At 59.5% G+C, this 16,083-nt stretch overlaps 1 protein-coding gene across 6 annotated transcripts in view; it reads left to right on the forward strand.

The window, feature by feature from the left end:
- The window catches only part of RASAL1 (RAS protein activator like 1), a 30,234-nt gene that overhangs the window by 12,835 nt on the left and 1,316 nt on the right, over nucleotides 1-16,083 (forward strand). For 5 of the 6 annotated variants that reach the window (XM_058691213.1, XM_058691214.1, XM_058691215.1 and 2 more), the window contains 16 exons: nucleotides 162-291; nucleotides 2,322-2,403; nucleotides 2,484-2,615; nucleotides 4,221-4,309; nucleotides 5,013-5,130; nucleotides 5,254-5,407; nucleotides 5,786-5,850; nucleotides 6,136-6,248; nucleotides 7,243-7,435; nucleotides 10,413-10,550; nucleotides 11,384-11,525; nucleotides 12,687-12,859; nucleotides 13,827-13,964; nucleotides 14,060-14,195; nucleotides 14,973-15,093; nucleotides 15,961-16,037. In XM_058691213.1, coding sequence (XP_058547196.1) covers nucleotides 162-291; nucleotides 2,322-2,403; nucleotides 2,484-2,615; nucleotides 4,221-4,309; nucleotides 5,013-5,130; nucleotides 5,254-5,407; nucleotides 5,786-5,850; nucleotides 6,136-6,248; nucleotides 7,243-7,435; nucleotides 10,413-10,550; nucleotides 11,384-11,525; nucleotides 12,687-12,859; nucleotides 13,827-13,964; nucleotides 14,060-14,195; nucleotides 14,973-15,093; nucleotides 15,961-16,037 — 2,001 coding nt within the window. Of the gene's footprint in view, nucleotides 1-161; nucleotides 292-2,321; nucleotides 2,404-2,458; nucleotides 2,616-4,220; nucleotides 4,310-5,012; nucleotides 5,131-5,253; nucleotides 5,408-5,785; nucleotides 5,851-6,135; nucleotides 6,249-7,242; nucleotides 7,436-10,412; nucleotides 10,551-11,383; nucleotides 11,526-12,686; nucleotides 12,860-13,826; nucleotides 13,965-14,059; nucleotides 14,196-14,972; nucleotides 15,094-15,960; nucleotides 16,038-16,083 lie in introns of all 6 variants that reach the window. The other variant, XM_058691217.1, reaches the window with a different exon arrangement.

Here is a 16,083-nt window from a genome sequence, read left to right on the forward strand (position 1 = left end):
CTCATGAACCGCGAGATCATGACCTGAGCCGAAGTCGGACGCTTAACCGACTGAGCCACCCAGGCGCCCCTCCCTATGTTTCATGTTAATTGAATTTTTAAGTTAATACAATGCCAGAACCTGGCAGGTGCTTAGTAAACGTTAGCGCCTGTGCCCTCCAGGAATTGACAGCTGGATCAACCTGAGCCGTGTGGACCCGGACGCAGAGGTGCAGGGTGAGGTCTGCTTGGATGTGCAGGTGCTGGAGAACGCGCGGGGCCGTTGTCTTCGATGTCACGTGCTTCAGGCCAGGTACGGTCGCGATAGGGGATGGGGTGGGACTGGTCTGAGAATGAGCAAGAATTTGCCGGAGATTCCCCCCAGCCGTCTTGGCTTTTGAGACCACCTCACTCCTGGGGTACTTCTAGGCTCACGACCAGGATCCCTTGTGGGCAGACAACCCCAGGGTCGCCAGGTTGGCCAGTTCCTGGGGTCAGAGCACAAGCAAAATCCTTGCTGGGTCCCCAGCGACTAGCAACCAAAGGCCAGGTACTCAGGCTGGCCAGGGTGTGCGTGAATAGGATTGTAAGCGATACATACCCAATTCATGCCAGCTTAAGCAGGTTGGTTTATATTAATGACGCGCGGCTTCAGGCATGTCTGGATCCAGGTGCTTAAACAGTGACAACAGGAATCTACGGACACCGATTTCTCGGCTATCTTTTGTGTTAGCTTCGTTCTCAGGGAGTCTCTCTCCAGGTGTGGGCGAGCAAAGATGATGCCAGCAAGTCCCAGGGCCTCCTACCAGTTTGGCAGGTCCAACTGACTTTCTCCTGTCATTTCCAGCCGATGTCCTGGGACTGATGTTTATTGGCCCAAATCTGGGGCACGTACCTATCTCTGAACCAAGGGCATGGACTCTGATTGGTCAGGCCTGAGTCCCGCACCCATCCCTGGAGTGGAGAGGTCAGCCTACCTAACTGATGTGAGCTGGGAGCGAGAGAGGGGAGGTCCTGTCGCAAAGAAACAGGAGAAAGAAGACGGATGCGGGACCGGCGAAACCCACAGATGACTGTCCAGGGGCGCCAGCTCATGGGGTGTCCATCTTCCTTCCTGCCTGTTTGTCACCCTGCAATCCCCTTCTCTCTCCCTCAGCTCCCCCATCATTTGCTTCCTTAAATACTAACATCCCCTTTCCCCTCTCATCTCCCATCTTGCCTTTCTGCCTTGTTTTCACCTCTTACTCCCGCAACCCTCCCTCTTGGACCGCTCCTCGCTCAGGTCGGGGACGATCTCTATTTCTAGTTTGCTGTGTGACCTCGAAGCCTCTTCTTGCCCTCTCTGTGCCTCTCCCACCACCTCCAGATTTCTGTCTCCAGCTGGGGCTCCCTGGGTCTGGATGGAGTACCAGGGTGGCGGAGGACAGACAAGAGGGCTGGACGTGGGACAGGGGCTCCTCATCTGCTTTGTGCTAGTGGCCTCCTCCCCAGCCACAGGGCTGTGCAGGATCCTTGCGAGCAGGAGAGGGACTGATTGCTGTCGCTTAGCAACTGGGCCGGCTCCTAGGAGACCAAGGAAGGCTCTGGATGCCAAGCAGGGGTGGGAAAGGAGCAGCAGGAAGAAACAAGCAGCCCCTGGTGGGGGCTGTCACTGGATTTGGGGGGCCTCAGTAAGGAGGGGTTGGGGCAGCTGACGGAGGTGAGACTTTGGGGTTGTCATGGCAACCAGAGACTGCCGATCCTTGCCCCATGCCTTTTCTTGGGTCCTAGGCAAGGCGTGGGTATGAGTATTTGTTGAATGAATGAATGAATGAATGAGTGAATGAATGAATGGGCGGAGCACTCACGTCCTGCCAGCTGCTATGCTAAGCCTTTTATATACTCAGGTCATTTAGACCTTGGCCCTCTGAGGTTGGTCTGTCATTATTTCCATTTTCTAGATGAAGAGACTGTGAGGCTCAGGGAGGTGAAGTGACTTTTCTCAGTGTCACCCAACCCTGGCATCCAGTCTCCTATCCAGGGGCTCCAGGGAAACTGAGGCTCCCTTCCCACTTCCCACGACGTCTTCACCTCCTGGGCTTTGTGGTTCAGGACTCGACCTTTTGGCGCCTCCATTTCCTCATCTGGAAAATAGGGGCGCAGGGTAGCCCTGGTCAACAGGAAGGGTTTGGAAGGGCAGGATGGGGGGGTGTTCCTTGCTGGGTCCCTACAAGGGGGCAGTTCATCGCCTTGCAAGCCAGAGGCATTTGAATGGTCTGCCCTGAGCCCCTTTTCCAAGGTCCAGCCTGGGTGTTTGTCCTTGGGGGTCCTGCGGCCCTCACCCCTTTCCTCATCTGTCGCCAGGGACCTGGCCCCCCGAGATATCACCGGCACCTCTGACCCGTTTGCACGTGTGTTCTGGGGCAGTCAGAGCTTGGAGACTTCAGTGAGTGGTGGTGTGGGTCCAGGGAGGGGCGGGCCTCAAGATGGGCCCTCCTCAGCCCTCCCTCCCTCCCCCTCCCCCAGACCATTAAGAAGACCCGCTTCCCACACTGGGATGAGGTGCTGGAACTTCAGGAGATGCCAGGTGCCCCGGCCCCGCTGCGGGTGGAGCTCTGGGACTGGGACATGGTGGGCAAGAACGACTTCTTGGGCATGGTAAGCAACCCCCCCCGCCCACACACACACACCCTGGCTTCCCTCCGCCTCCAAGAGGGAAGGGGAGGGGAAGGGGCCGCGCATCCTGGGATCTGGAAGGATAGATGTGAAAGCTGTCTCGACTGGCTCCTTGGCCAGGCCTGAGCGATGGAGTCCCAGCGCCCCATCGTACAGGTGAGGAGACTGAGGCTCTCCGAGGGGCAGGAACCTGCCCAAGGTCACGGGGCAGGCCCAGATTCTCATTCTAGGGTGAGAGTACCCAGGATGACCGCGTGCTAAGTAAGTACTTCCCCAGCATAATCTAATTTCCGTACCGGTAGCAGCCACCCTATGAGGTGGGGACTATTGTCTCCATTTCATAGATGGGGAAACCGAGGGCCATTCAGAGAGTTGAGTGGCTTTCCCCAGGCCACATGAGTAAGAAATGGCAGAACCCCTACCCCTGGAGGCCCTGGGCTCAAGGTCTTTCTCTTGGAGCCTCAGTTTGCGCATCTGTAAAATGAGCGCGATTGTCCCTGCCTCTCGGTGGTAGTGCGGATATAGTCCGGGCTGACAGTTTTTCAAAGGAGACGAGATTAGAGCAAGTTACAGGGAGGCTTGGTTGCCCACAGCCATGGAGGGGGGAATGTCAACGGTGCAGCTGCTTTGGAAAAGAGTCTGGCCGTTCCTCAAACGGTTAAAGACAGTTGTCACATGCCCCGGCGGTTCCACTTCTAGGTACGCACCAAAGGGAAATGCACGCATTTGTCCACACAAAAGCTTGCTAGTGACAAGCAAGTGTGGAAGCAAAACCCAAATGTCCATCCCCAGGTGAATGGATAAATCAAACGTGGTGTATCTTACGAGGGACTGGGGCCCAGCCATAAAAAGGAAGGGCACACTGGCCCCTGCGACCTCGTGGATGAATCTTGAAAACATGCTAAGGGGAAGAAGCCAGGCCAATAAACCCACAGATTCCATGATTTCATTTCTGTGAGCTGTCCGGAGGAGGAGACGTAGAAGAAAGTAGATCACTGGTTACAGGAGCCGGGGCTGGGGTGGGAGCTGGGGAGGGACATCTAAGCCTATGGGTACAGGCTTTCGGGGGGGGGGCGGCTGATAGAAAAAGTTCTGAAATTAGTGATGATGGTTGCACAGCTCCGTGAGTGGACCGAAAACTTGTATGGGGTGCAAATTATATCTTTATAATATTTTAAGAGAGAGGGGGTGGGGCTCGGGGGGCCTCCCGGGCTGTCTTTAAGCCTCTTGGCAGATGTGATTTGTGTCCCCAAACAGAGCGGAAAAGGCTCTCGGTCCAGGTCTGTTGCCTCCGGCAGCTGTGTGACCTCGGGCGAGTCGCCCCATCTCTCCAAGCCTCAGTTTCCCCAACTGTAAATTAAGGGTCCCGTGGAAGCCCTCAGGGTCCTGGCAGGAGCTGATGATTTGGGACTGGGGGAGGGAGTGTGGCTGCCGTTGCGCTGATGGGTATGGTGGGGGAGAGGCGGTGGCCCCTGCCAAGCTGTGCCTCCCCTCCTTGGGTGGGCAGCCCGAGCCCTTCTAGGGCTGGCTGGGGCCTGGGCCTCGGCGGGCAGGGCTCAGCTGAAGGTCTGTGTGTCCCCCCTGCAGGTGGAGTTTCCCCCACCGGTCCTGCAGCAGAACCCTCCCCGGGGCTGGTTCCGTCTCCTGCCCTTCCCCAGAGCCGAGGAGGATTCTGGGTAAATGCAGGCTGAGCTCGTGTTGAGTGCTGTCTTCAGCTTGCGGGCACGTCCTCACGGGTGCCCCGGTCCGCCCACAAGCCGCCACCACGTCCCTTCGTTCACCCATTTAACAAGTGTCTGTCTCGCAACGTGCGTTTCGTATGTGCAGATGGGTTCACCGTATACCCATCCACGTGTTTGCGTGTGAACGTGTCAGTCCCCACCAGTCGATGTGCGCTCGGAGCCCTGGGTCCCTCCACACCTGTCCACATCTTCTGTTCTTGTACACTGTGGACTGGCCACGCTGTTTTTATTTAAAAAATTTTTTTAAGTGTATTTATTTATTTTGAGGCGGGGAGGCGGGGAGAGGAGGGGCAGGGGGAGAGGGAGAGTCCCAAGCAGGCTGGTCAGCGCAGAGCCTGAAACGGGGGTGGGGCTGGTCCAAACTCACGAACCCGTGAGCTCATGACCTGAGCCGAACGCAAGGGTCAGGTGCTCAACCCACTGAGCCACCAGGCGCCCCGTGGCCTCACTGTTTACGTTGACTGTACCCGTCCCTTCCTCTCTCTCCGTGTCACTATCCGTTCGCACCTGCCCACATCTGCCTTGTTTGGCTAACGTCCGTGCTCCTTATATCTGTGTTCGCCCCTGCCTATCCTGGCCATCTGCCCCTGTGCACACCCGCCTGATGCTCTTACCCCTGTGGCCTGACCCCGGTCAGGGGGCAGCTGGGTGCCCTGCGGCTGAAGGTACGCCTCATCGAGGACCGCATCCTGCCCTCCCACAACTACTGGCCGCTCACGGAGCTGCTCACGGAGGCTGTGCGGGGCCCGGCAGAGGTGGGTGCCTCAGTCCCCGCCGGGGCCCGGCACCGAGGCCTCTCCCTGCTTCGGAGATCCCTGCCTGGGCTCTTTTGCCCTCGGGGCCCTGGGCCACCTCTCCTGCCTCCTGTCCCTGCCCAGGAGGATGCCGCTAGTCCCCTGGCCGTGCTGGAGGAGCTGACCTCAGGGGACTGCCGCCAGGACCTTGCCACCAACCTGGTGAAGCTCTTTCTTGGCCAGGGCCTGGCCGGGCCCTTTCTGGACTATCTCACTTGGCGCGAGGTGACCCGGACCAGTGAGTTGCCTGCATGAGCCCCAGACGTCACTCCTCAAGGAAGGGGCCGGCGCAAGGTCTCTGAGGGAGAGACGGGGAGCCTCAGGCCGAGGTCAGGGGCTCCTATGTGTGTGGATGGCGGGGGGGGCGGTCCGTACACTGTGCACCGCCAGCCAGTGGGGACGCAGTCCCCGGTTCGGGCCCCGGTTTTGCCGCTCTTGAGCTGTGTGACCTTAGGCAGCTCATCTAACCACTCTGGGCTCCTCCACTGTGCATGAAGTTGATAGTACAGCTCTCCTTGGTTCCTGAGGCGGGAACGTCATGACTCCCTCCTTGGGTGGGCGGGGTGGGGTGGATCCAGCCCCCGATCCCAGCGGACACTTCCCTCTGCCCTCCCAGCCGACCCCAACACCCTCTTCCGCTCCAACTCCCTGGCATCCAAGTCAATGGAACAGTTTATGAAGGTGAGCAAGAGGCCTGGCGGGGCCCAGCGGCGGCTCCTTCGAGGGGACTCCTTTTCCAGTGCTTCCCGGGACCCCGGAGCTGGGGTGGCCGAGCTGGGGTGCTGGTGGCTGGTGCCTGGCCCTGCCCTGAGTCGCACCTGGAGAGCGCCCCCCCACCCGCGCTCTTGGGCCTGCCTCAGTCTCCCTCTGAGCCTCTCCCCGCGTGCTGCCCCCCCGCCCCTGGCTCATGGGCACGGCTTAGCCTCATCCTCAGCCCCTGCCCCACGCGGCGCCCCCTGCCCTCAGCTCGTGGGCATGCCTTACCTGCACGAGGTCTTGAAGCCCGTGATTAACCGCGTCTTCGAGGAGAAGAGATACATCGAGCTGGACCCTTGCAAGATAGACCTGGGTCGCACCAGGTGAGCGAAGCCCGAGGGGTGAACCGCGACCCTCTGACAGCCCCCTTGTCCGCCTGGGTCTGTGCCGACCGCCTCCCCCTCCCTCTGGCCCGGCCGCTGGGGAGCCCTGCATTCGGGCCGAGAGCCTCAGCCGTGAGCACCGAGCTCCTCCGGCTGGAAGGGGTAGTGGTCGCGGGCGGGCCTCCGAAGCTGAGCCCCCGGGTTCAGATCCCGGCTCTGAGGTGGGCGAGACGGACCCTACACCTGTGTGGGGACGAGAAGGAAGGGGATAAGTGCTGTCCCATCGCCCCCTCGGCAAAAACAGCTGCCGAGAACCTACTAGGCGCCAGACCCTGGCTGAACGCTGATGCCCCGCGGGGAAGAAGTGGATGCCAGTCCGTCTTCTAGGGGGAAGTGCATAATCAACTAAAGAAGGTTATTGAAAGTGATCGGTGGAGTGGAGGAAGACAGAGCAGGGGAGCGTCGTGGGAAGTGCCGGGAGCAGGGGAGAGGCTTGCAATATTCCCTAGGGTGGTCACAGGGAAAGCCTCACAGAGAAGGGGACGTTTCAGCAAAGACTGGCAGGAAGTGAGGGAGGGAGGCGTGCACAGATCCGGAGGGGGAGTATCCCAGGCAGGGGGAACAGCACGTGCAAAGGCCCTGAGGTGGGAGCGTGTGTCCGGCATGTCCACACTGACAAGGCACCGAACCGGGGTGTGTGATGACGTGTGACGGGGAACGGATGGCCTCTTTGAGGCGGGCACGCTGAAGCTAAACGTGTGCACAAGAGTGTCCCAGGCAGAGGGGACAGCAGGTACAAAGGCTCCGAGGCAGGAATGAGCTCAGCGGGTTTTTTAAGCAGCAACAAGAAGCCGGGTGCGAATGGTGGGAGGGGAGGTTATGGGGGTGGGAGGGGGTGGCGGGTTATTGGGTGCTCTGAGCTCGGTGGGGGCTGGCGGAGGGTTTTGAGCGGACAGATGCTGGGCTCTGAGGCACGGCCACTCTGTTTCCCCAGGAGAATCTCCTTCAAGGGCGCACCCTCTGAGGAGCATGTGAGGGAGGCCAGCCTGGGGCTGCTGACGGGCTACCTGGGGCCCATCGTGGATGCCATTGTGGGCTCCGCGGGGCGCTGCCCGCCTGCCATGCGCCTCGCCTTCAAGCAGCTGCACCAGCGCGTGCGAGAGCGCTTCCCCCAGGCGGAGCACGAGGTGGGCCACACGTTCCCAAGGAGCAGATGGGGAGACTGAGGCTGGCGAGGGGCAGTAGCTTGTCCAGGGGCGTACAGAGAGGCGGGGCAGAGGTGGGACAGAATCTGGGTCTGTGGGTCTGGGATCCAGGGGCAGTAATAATGAAAATGATAATAATAATAATAATAATAATGGCAGCAGCGAATGCTGTATCTAGTCCTTACCCTGGATGGGACCTCCTCTTCCTCTCGCATTACCTTACCTCGCCTTCCCATCCACCCTATGGGGTGGGTACCAGTATTCTCCCATTTTACAGAGGAGGAAGCAGAGGCCCAGAGAGATTAAGTCAAATGGCTAGGAAGGGGTGTTGCTGGGATAGACACCCATCCAGGCACCTGGCTGCTGAATCTGCTCGAAACCACCAAATAATAGAATCTGGCACAAAGTAAGTGCTTCTTAACTTCGGCGGTCAGAGAGACAGAGAGAGAGGGCATGTCGGCACACAGTAGGTGCTTCGTAGCAGACGCCCCAAGTGGTCTAGAGACAAATCCCTGCATGTGCTACTGCTTTGCCAATGTTAATATAAAAGTTGCGAGCGCTGCAGGCCTCAGGAAGGTGAGATCAATGAACGAAGCAGTCAAGGTGTGGGGCAGGCACTAGGGCGTCGTAGGGACTGTGGCAAACTGGAGCCCCCACAGCTTGTCTTAAGGGGGCAGCTGCAGAATTCAATCACGTATTGCCAGGCGGGAATGGGGACCCGGCATGGCCAGCTCTTCAGAGTTTGCTTTCTTTCCTTTTTTCTTTTTTTTTTTTTTAAATGTCTATCTTATTTTTGAGACAGAGAGAGACAGAACACGAGCAGGGGAGGGGCAGAGAGCGAGAGGGAGACCCAGGATCCAAAGCAGGCTCCGGGCTCTGAGCTGTCAGCACAGAGCCCGATGCGGGGCTCGAACCCCTGGATCGTGAGATCGTGACCTGAGCCAAAGTGAGCGCTCAACCGACTGAGCCACCCAGGCGCCCCAGGGGTTATTTTCTAAAGCCAACATTCTGGATTTTATGTGAGGTCGCTCATCTTTAAAACGTTGACTCCGGGGCGCCTGGGTGGCTCAGCCGGTTAAGCGGCCGACTTCGGCTCAGGTCACGATCTCGCGGTCCGCGAGTTCGAGCCCCGCGTCGGGCTCTGGGCTGACAGCTCGGAGCCTGAAGCCTGCTTCCGATTCTGTGTCTCCCTCTCTCTGACCCTCCCCTGTTCATGCTCTGTCTCTCCCTGTCTCAAAAATAAATAAACGTTAAAAAAAATTAAATAAAAAGATACCCCCCCCCAAAAAAAAAATAAAAGGTTGACTCCAGTTCACCTAAAAACAAGAACAACATGACAAAACTTTGAGCCGGTTACTACGCGTTGGCGGCTGGCCTGGCCTGTGGGTTACCAGTTTGAGCTCCCCTGGTTTAATGGTCAGCGTGCCTCCCAAGGTGGCTGTTGGCCTCACTTACAAATGACATCAAATCAGGCCAGCTCTTAATGGAGCGCTGATGGAACGGAAATGTGGGCGGGGCGGGGGGGTTCACTCTGCCGAATAATCTAAGACCTGCTAAATGTTGGAGAGGTAACGGCCCAGTCCCTAGAGCTTGAGTTAAGAGCCCTTGATTATGCCATACTTCTCCCCACTCTCTGCTTACAGATGGGGAAACTGAGGCCCAGAGAGGTTAAAGAGCCTTGGCCGAGGGTGGTGGACTCAAAGTTAGGCCTCTGGTCTCCCAGCGGGGGTCCCTTCCTTCTCCTCTCAGCCTCCGCTGAGGAGTGAGCTCTTGGCCTCCAAACTGGGACGTTGCTTGATTTACGCCCCACTTTGCCAGGCTGTCGCCTGGACTGGAGGTGCTAAGTGGGACAGAGCTGTGACGGGGGGAGGGAAGGGGAGCGGGAGGCCAGACAGCCTGGCCCTTGTGGGGAACCCAGTATCGGTGACACCCAAGTGTCCCCCGGTCCTTAGCTCCCACGGAGGGGCGGAGGCCATGGCACGGAGCAGGGACTTCCTCAGGCCCATGAGGGTGGATGGGGTCATGGAAACCCAGGGGAACCCCTTTCTCTGCCACCCTGACACCCGTTCCACCTTAAGAAAGGAGGAAGTCAAAGAGCTGATCTCGAAGACTAAACTTACCCTGGAATATGGCAGTTGAGGGGGTGGTGGCCTCAGGGGCAGCTCAGGGGTCCAGAGGAGCGGGGCTGGGGGCAGAGACCCCCCTTCCGGGCAGTGTCAGGCATCCAGCTTTAGGCAGGGTTCACCGTCAGCGCAGAGGTGGTGGAGTGGAGTCTCATAAGCACATTTTTGGGCTAAATACAGCTGGGCAAGTGTGAAAGGTGGGTGGGGAGTGATCTGGGGAGAGCCAGAGGCACCCAGGATAAAGGCACGCCCTCTCTCTGCGTTCCCTCTGCTGGAGCTGGAGGAACCAGCCTTGTCTGCGGGTGGGCCAGGCCCGGGACTCACACAGAGGGGCCAGCCAGGCCGGGTTCTCTCCTGAGCCTCCGCTTCCTCATCCACAAAATGGGGATAATAGCACCTACCCCCTAGGACTGTCGCTGGTTCAGATTAGTCCTGACGCTCAGCACAGTACCGGGGGTCGAATGCCGGAGGGTGTGATGGAGAGCTGCGTGTTCAGATCCTGCCTGGGTTCAAATCTCGGCCCTGGCACTGCCAGCTGTGTGGCCTTGGGCAAGTCACTTGGAGTCTCTGAATGTCTGCTTCCTCATCCGTGAGCGGGGAACGATGACGGTGCTTCCTTCACAGGGCTGGGCCCTTAGCACGGGGCTTGCAGTGGAGGGTCGGTATTGTTCCTCTGCTTTCCAGGGGAGGAAGCCGAGGTCCAGAGAGAAAAAGCCGTCTTGGCGGGCCAGTGTGATCTCCCGGCCCATCTCCCATCCCACTTGCCCTTGCCTCAGTTTCCCCGTCTGGGATGTGGGTTCTGGGGGGCTCTTCTCACCTGCGGCTCCTCTCGGCAGGATGCGAAGTACCTGGCCATAAGTGGCTTTCTCTTCCTGCGATTCTTTGCCCCTGCTATCCTCACCCCGAAGCTGTTTGACCTCCGGGACCAGCATGCGGATCCCCAGACCAGCCGCTCCCTGCTACTTCTTGCCAAGGTGCTGGAAAGGGAGTCCCACAGCCTGGGTGTTCTTAGCCAGGGAAAAGCACAGGAACAGAGCCGGAAGGCCAAACCTGCTGAAATGGTTTGAGACCCAGAGAAACCCGTCTGAAACACCCATTAGCCTTCCCTCCTGAGTGTGAAGGCGTTCATTCCATTATCCAACTTCTTCTCTTGGAACGAAAATTCTGCCCTTTCAGGAGGAAAGTGGGAAGCAGGCTAGTCGTCCTGTGCACCTTAGTATGAATTAGGCCATCATTTGCGAAGTGGCCATATTTTGAAGTTCTTTTCCTTTTTAGGTTTTTTGAAAGTTGTTATTCATTTAAGCAATCTCCACAGCCAACAGGGGGCTCGAACTCACAACCCCAAGATGAAGAGTCGTGCCCTTTTTTTTTTCTGTCCTTAGAGAGAGAGGGAGAAAGCACAAGTGGGGCGGGGGGGGGGGGCAAAGGGAAAGGGAGAGGGAGAATCTCAAACAGTCTCCACGCCCCGAGCAGAGCCTGATGCAGGGCTTGATCTCACGCTTTTCTGACTGAGCGAGCCAGGAGCCCCATATTTTGAGGTTCTGATGGGCTCCAGAGTGTGCATGAGAGGGGTCAGGCGGTCCTGGGCGGGGGAACTGAGCTCCGGAGGGAACAGTGTAAGGGTGCTGGGGGTGCGTATCTGTCCCCAGGGAGGGGTAGATATGACTCCAAGCAGGTGCTGCTATGAGTCTCCTTTCACTGAGCACTGATTTGGGAGTTAGGACTTGCGCGCTCCATTCTGGGGCCACGGAAGTCCCTTCCGCCTGAAGTGACCTTGGCCCTGGCGTCCCCTGCTTCTCTGTGCCAGGCTGTGCAGAGCATCGGAAACCTGGGCCAGCAGCTGGGCCAGGGCAAGGAACTGTGGATGGCCCCCCTGCACCCCTTCCTGCTGCAGAGCATCTCACGTGTGAGAGACTTCCTGGACCAGCTGGTGGATGTGGACGGGGAGGGTGAGTCCCTGTGTTTCTGCCACATCTGGCCTGTCACTCTACTTGGCCCTTGGGACCCGCCCTTGCTCTACCCCTGCCGGCCCCGGCACTGAGACTGTGGACCTGTGGGTCAGCTCGTCAGTCAGCTAACACTCCCTGGCCCCTTCTGTGCCAGGTCCCAGAGATGAACAGAGCTCAGGCCCCGTCCTCCAGGCCACCGCGGCCAGTGTGGTGGGTGGATACCATCACGTGGTGTCGCGCGACCAAAAAATATCTATTAAGTGCTTACTGGACGCCGTTCCAGGTGCCGGGGAAACGGCAGTGAACGAGACAAGAAATTCCTGCTCTCGTGGAAGTTTTATTCTCACGGGGACCACAGAATTTGAGTTAGCAAATAACATAGTGTGTTGGGGAGTAAGTAGAAAAAACAAAGGAGGGAAGGAAATGTTGGGGTGGGGGGTGGCAGGGTGAACTTTTAGGTAGGATGACCAGAAGCGGCCCCACTAGGGTACTATTAGAGCAAAGACCCGAAGGAAGACCGAGGGCAAGCCATGAAGATCCCCGGGAAGAGTATTCCAGGCTGGGAACCGCATGTGCAAAGGCCCTGAGGTGGGGGACAGAGAGCAACAGTGAGGAGCCAATGTAGAGGAATGAACGAGGGGGAGCAAAGGAGAGGTGGGGGCCGGATTGTGTGTGGCTTCAGAAGCAGCTGGAAGGATTTGGGCCTCGATGTGGGGTGAAATGGGGCATGGGACACGTTTCGGCACAAGAGTTGGGGTGAAGTCTGTATCACGACGTGGGGCCCACGTCAAGAGACAGTTGGGTGTGAGTCACACAGTGCACCGCGTCAGAAGGCGGAGCCCTGGTTGTGACATAGCAGGGTCCTTGTGTCTGGGCTCCCCAGGCGGCTAGATCCTGGGCCCTCCCTGGACTGACTTCATAAGACGTGCCCCCCACCCTCCCACTCCACCCCCACCCCCGCTGGCTGCCTGCCTGCCCCACTGTCTGTGGGGCTCCAGGGGAGGGCTTCTCCAGGTCGACTTTGTGCTCCCCGCCCCACCTTCAGTGACACCCCTCCTCCCGTTCATCCCCCTGCCTCCGGGGGGAGCAGAGAATCCTGCTCCTGGGCGCACTGGCAGGGCAGGATATGAGGGGTTCACCGTCCCCCTCCCTGTTTCCCAGAGGCTGGGGGCCCAGCCAGGGCCCTGGTGGCCCCCTCGGTGATTGTTCGTGAAGGTTACCTGCTGAAGCGCAAGGAGGAGCCCGCCAGCCTGGCCCCACGCTTTGCCTTCAAGAAGCGTTACTTCTGGCTCAGCGGGGAGACTCTCTCCTACTCCAGGAGTCCTGAGTGGCAGGTGAGGCCCCAGCCCGCAGTGGAGGGGTCTCCCTCACAGAGCTGCCTCTTTGTAGGCAGGGGGAAACTGAGGCCCAGGAACGGGGCAAAGACTTAGCAAGTCAAGCTCTCAGGCCAGGCTCTGCTCACGCCTTTGGGCCAGCGTGGGCCCAGGATAGGCACAGGCCCTGTACCCGCACACGCTCCCCATCAGACGTGGGCACGCACGGGACACGGACCATGCTTAACCGCCCTGAGATGTTCCCGCCCAGAGGCACGTGCCTGGCCGTGTAGGCACGCACGGGCCGACATTCGTTCACTCAGCCACTCATCAAACATTTACTGAGCGCCTACTGTATACCACACAGCGTTCCAGGCACTGAAGTACAGCAGTACACAAGGCCCAACGTCCCTGGTCTCACGGGGTTGCCATTCAAGTCCAGCACCAGCTCGAGCCCGTGCTGGGACGCGTTTCTTGTCCGCACGCCCATAAATGACGGCGAACGCTGGAGAGGGTGCGCAAGCGTATCCTTCCTACTTTGTCCGCAAAGCATGGATTCCGGAGTTCAAATGCCTGGTTCCCAATTCTGCCTCCACTGGCTGAGTGGCCTCGGGAGGGCCAAGTGACCTCATCTGCACACAGGCTCAGCCTCAGACATTGGTGGCAGTTGACAGGCTGGAGTGCGGGAGGCACGCCCCAGCTGCTGTGCGGGTGGTTGCTCTGATGTCTGGTGATGATGGGAACTGATGCCCAGCGAGGTGGTGGCTTACCTAGAGAGTGATGGGGCAGGGCTGGGGGGGGGGGGGGGGGACTCGCGGCACAAGAGCGCGGACACACACGCACAGATCGCAGATCACAGAGACGCAGGCTTGAGTGTCCCCCCCACCCCCACCCCCGTCCCCATTCCCTGATGCACGCCCCCAAAGGAAAACTGCCCCTGGGCCCCCCGCACCCCGGCCCACCCTGCAGCCACAGCCCTGTCTCCCAGATGCGCTTCTCCATCCCGGTGTCGCACATCCGCGCCGTGGAGCGCGTGGACGAGGGCGCCTTTCAGCTGCCGCACGTGATGCAGGTGATGGCGCAGGACGGCGCCGGGGCACTGCGGACCACCTACCTCCAGTGCAAGGTGAGGCACCGCAAGGATGGGGACGGAGGGCGTCCCTTGGGGCCCCCTCCACCCCTGACCGCCCCCCCCCCCCGCCCCGCCCCGACTCCCTGCAGAATGTGAACGAGCTCAACCAGTGGCTGTCGGCCCTGCGCAAGGCCAGCGCCCCCAACCCGGACAAGCTGGCCGCCTGCCACCTGGGTGCCTTCCGCAGCTCGCGCTGGACCTGCTGCCTGCAGGCCGAGCGCTCAGGTGAGGGGGCGGGGCGGGCTCAGGTTCCGCCCTCCCCAGCTGTCAATCAGCGGGTGCCCCGCCCACACCCCCCCTACGGCGGGTTACTTAACCTTTCTGTGCGCCTCGCTCTCCTCAAGCGGGGAACAGTGGCTGCCTCCTAGGGTTGTTGTGCGGACTAAGTGTGTGTTTTCAGCACTTAGAACGCCGACCGGCACCTAGGGCGCATTGCGTGTGAGAGATTTTGTAAAGCACCTTCTATGGGCCCAGCATCCGGTGGTCAAGGCTCCCTCTCAATGAAGACCGGTGGATAACCAGACAAGTGTCCCACGGTCTTATAAGTACCAAAATGAGGCTTTTGAGGCTCCAGAGACTGCCTCTGAGCCGGCCGCAGGGTTGGAGATCAAGGAGGGCTTCCTGGAGGAGGTGCTGTTGAGACATGACCTGAGAAGAGTAGGCGATAAGCAGTGAGGGTGGAGAGACTGGGATGGGGTCAGGAAGTGTCGTAGGCAGAGCAAAGCGCCCGAGCAAAGGCCTGGAGGGGGCGCGGGGAGGGCTGAAGGGTCGAGAAGGGCCTGTGTGGCTGGAGCCGGGCCTGTGGGAGGAGGCTGGAGGGAGGGGACGCTCCTGCTCTGCTGAGCCAGGGCGGTGGGGGGGGAGGCAGCGGGGCTTGAAGGAAGTAGGAGGTGGGAAGAGTGATTTTTAGACGCGGAAGGGTCTGGGCTTGGCGACCCTCTGCCCCGGGGGCTCCCGGGGGGGCGGCGGGAGGCAGTGCTGACGGCACCGTGTTCCCCTCAGCTGCCGGCTGCAGCCGCACGCACTCGGCCGTCACCCTGGGGGACTGGAGTGACCCGCTGGATCCCGACGCTGAGATCCAGATGGTGTACCGGCAGCTGCTCCTGGGGCGGGACCAGCTCAGGTGGGCGCCCCCACCCATTCCGCTTCCCCCGCGGTGACCAGCTAGGCCAGCTCCGCGTCCCCCCCCCCCCCCCCCCCAACCCTCCCACGGCCTCCCCGACTCATTCATTCTTTCCCTGTGCATCAGCTCACTTCCTGGCCGGGCAGGGCGTGCGGGCCCCAGGCGAGGCGGGGAGGCGTCCTCAGGCTGGCCCTAGTGCAGAAGCGGGTCCCGGATCTTTTACCATCCCGGGCTCCCGGGACACGGGCACAGACCGTGGATGTGCTCCTTTTCCCCCCTGGGTGGCACCACCACCGGTCAGTGGCAGAGATCTGCTCCAAGTCCTTAGAGAGCGGGTTCTGAAGCTGGCCTGACCTGGGTTCGAAGTCTGAGCCAGTCGCTTACTGGCTGTGTGATCTTGCGCCCGTGGCTTACCCTCTCTGTACTTGTGTCTTTTCATCTGGGAGATAGGGACAGTCACAGCGCCTGCCTCTTGGACTTGTCCCGAGGGTCAAATGAGCTAATACAGGTGAAGTCTTTTTGTCGATGCCTGGTCGCAGTTAGCTTTCGGTAAATGGTAACAGTTACTATGCTGTGCAGCCTTAGGCGAGTGCTTGACCTCTCTGTGTCTCAGTGGACTGTATAATGGAGCCAATAGTAAGTACCTACCTCAGATACATTTGTTGGGATCGTGAGGTGAGTTAATACACGGGAAGGGCTGATAGTAGTGTCTGCACTCTGTCTTTGCTGTGATGACGACAATGGTCGCGGTGGTGGTGACGACCGGGAATCCTTAACGCCCCCTGCAACCAGCAGAGAACCTCTGGGGTAGAGAACGAGATTGGGGATCAGGGACCAACCTGGTCTTTTCTCTCTTGCAACTTCCAGGATGAAATTCCAGGAGGATTTCAACATAGATACAAGCCCGGAGGCAGATACAGTGAGGGCCTCGGGGGCCAAGGAAGGTGAGGGGTCAAGGGGCTCCCTTTTCTTTGCCTTCTCGGCCGCCTC

This window comes from Neofelis nebulosa, chromosome 11 (genome assembly GCF_028018385.1).
Source record: "Neofelis nebulosa isolate mNeoNeb1 chromosome 11, mNeoNeb1.pri, whole genome shotgun sequence".
Classification (NCBI taxonomy): domain Eukaryota; kingdom Metazoa; phylum Chordata; class Mammalia; order Carnivora; family Felidae; genus Neofelis; species Neofelis nebulosa.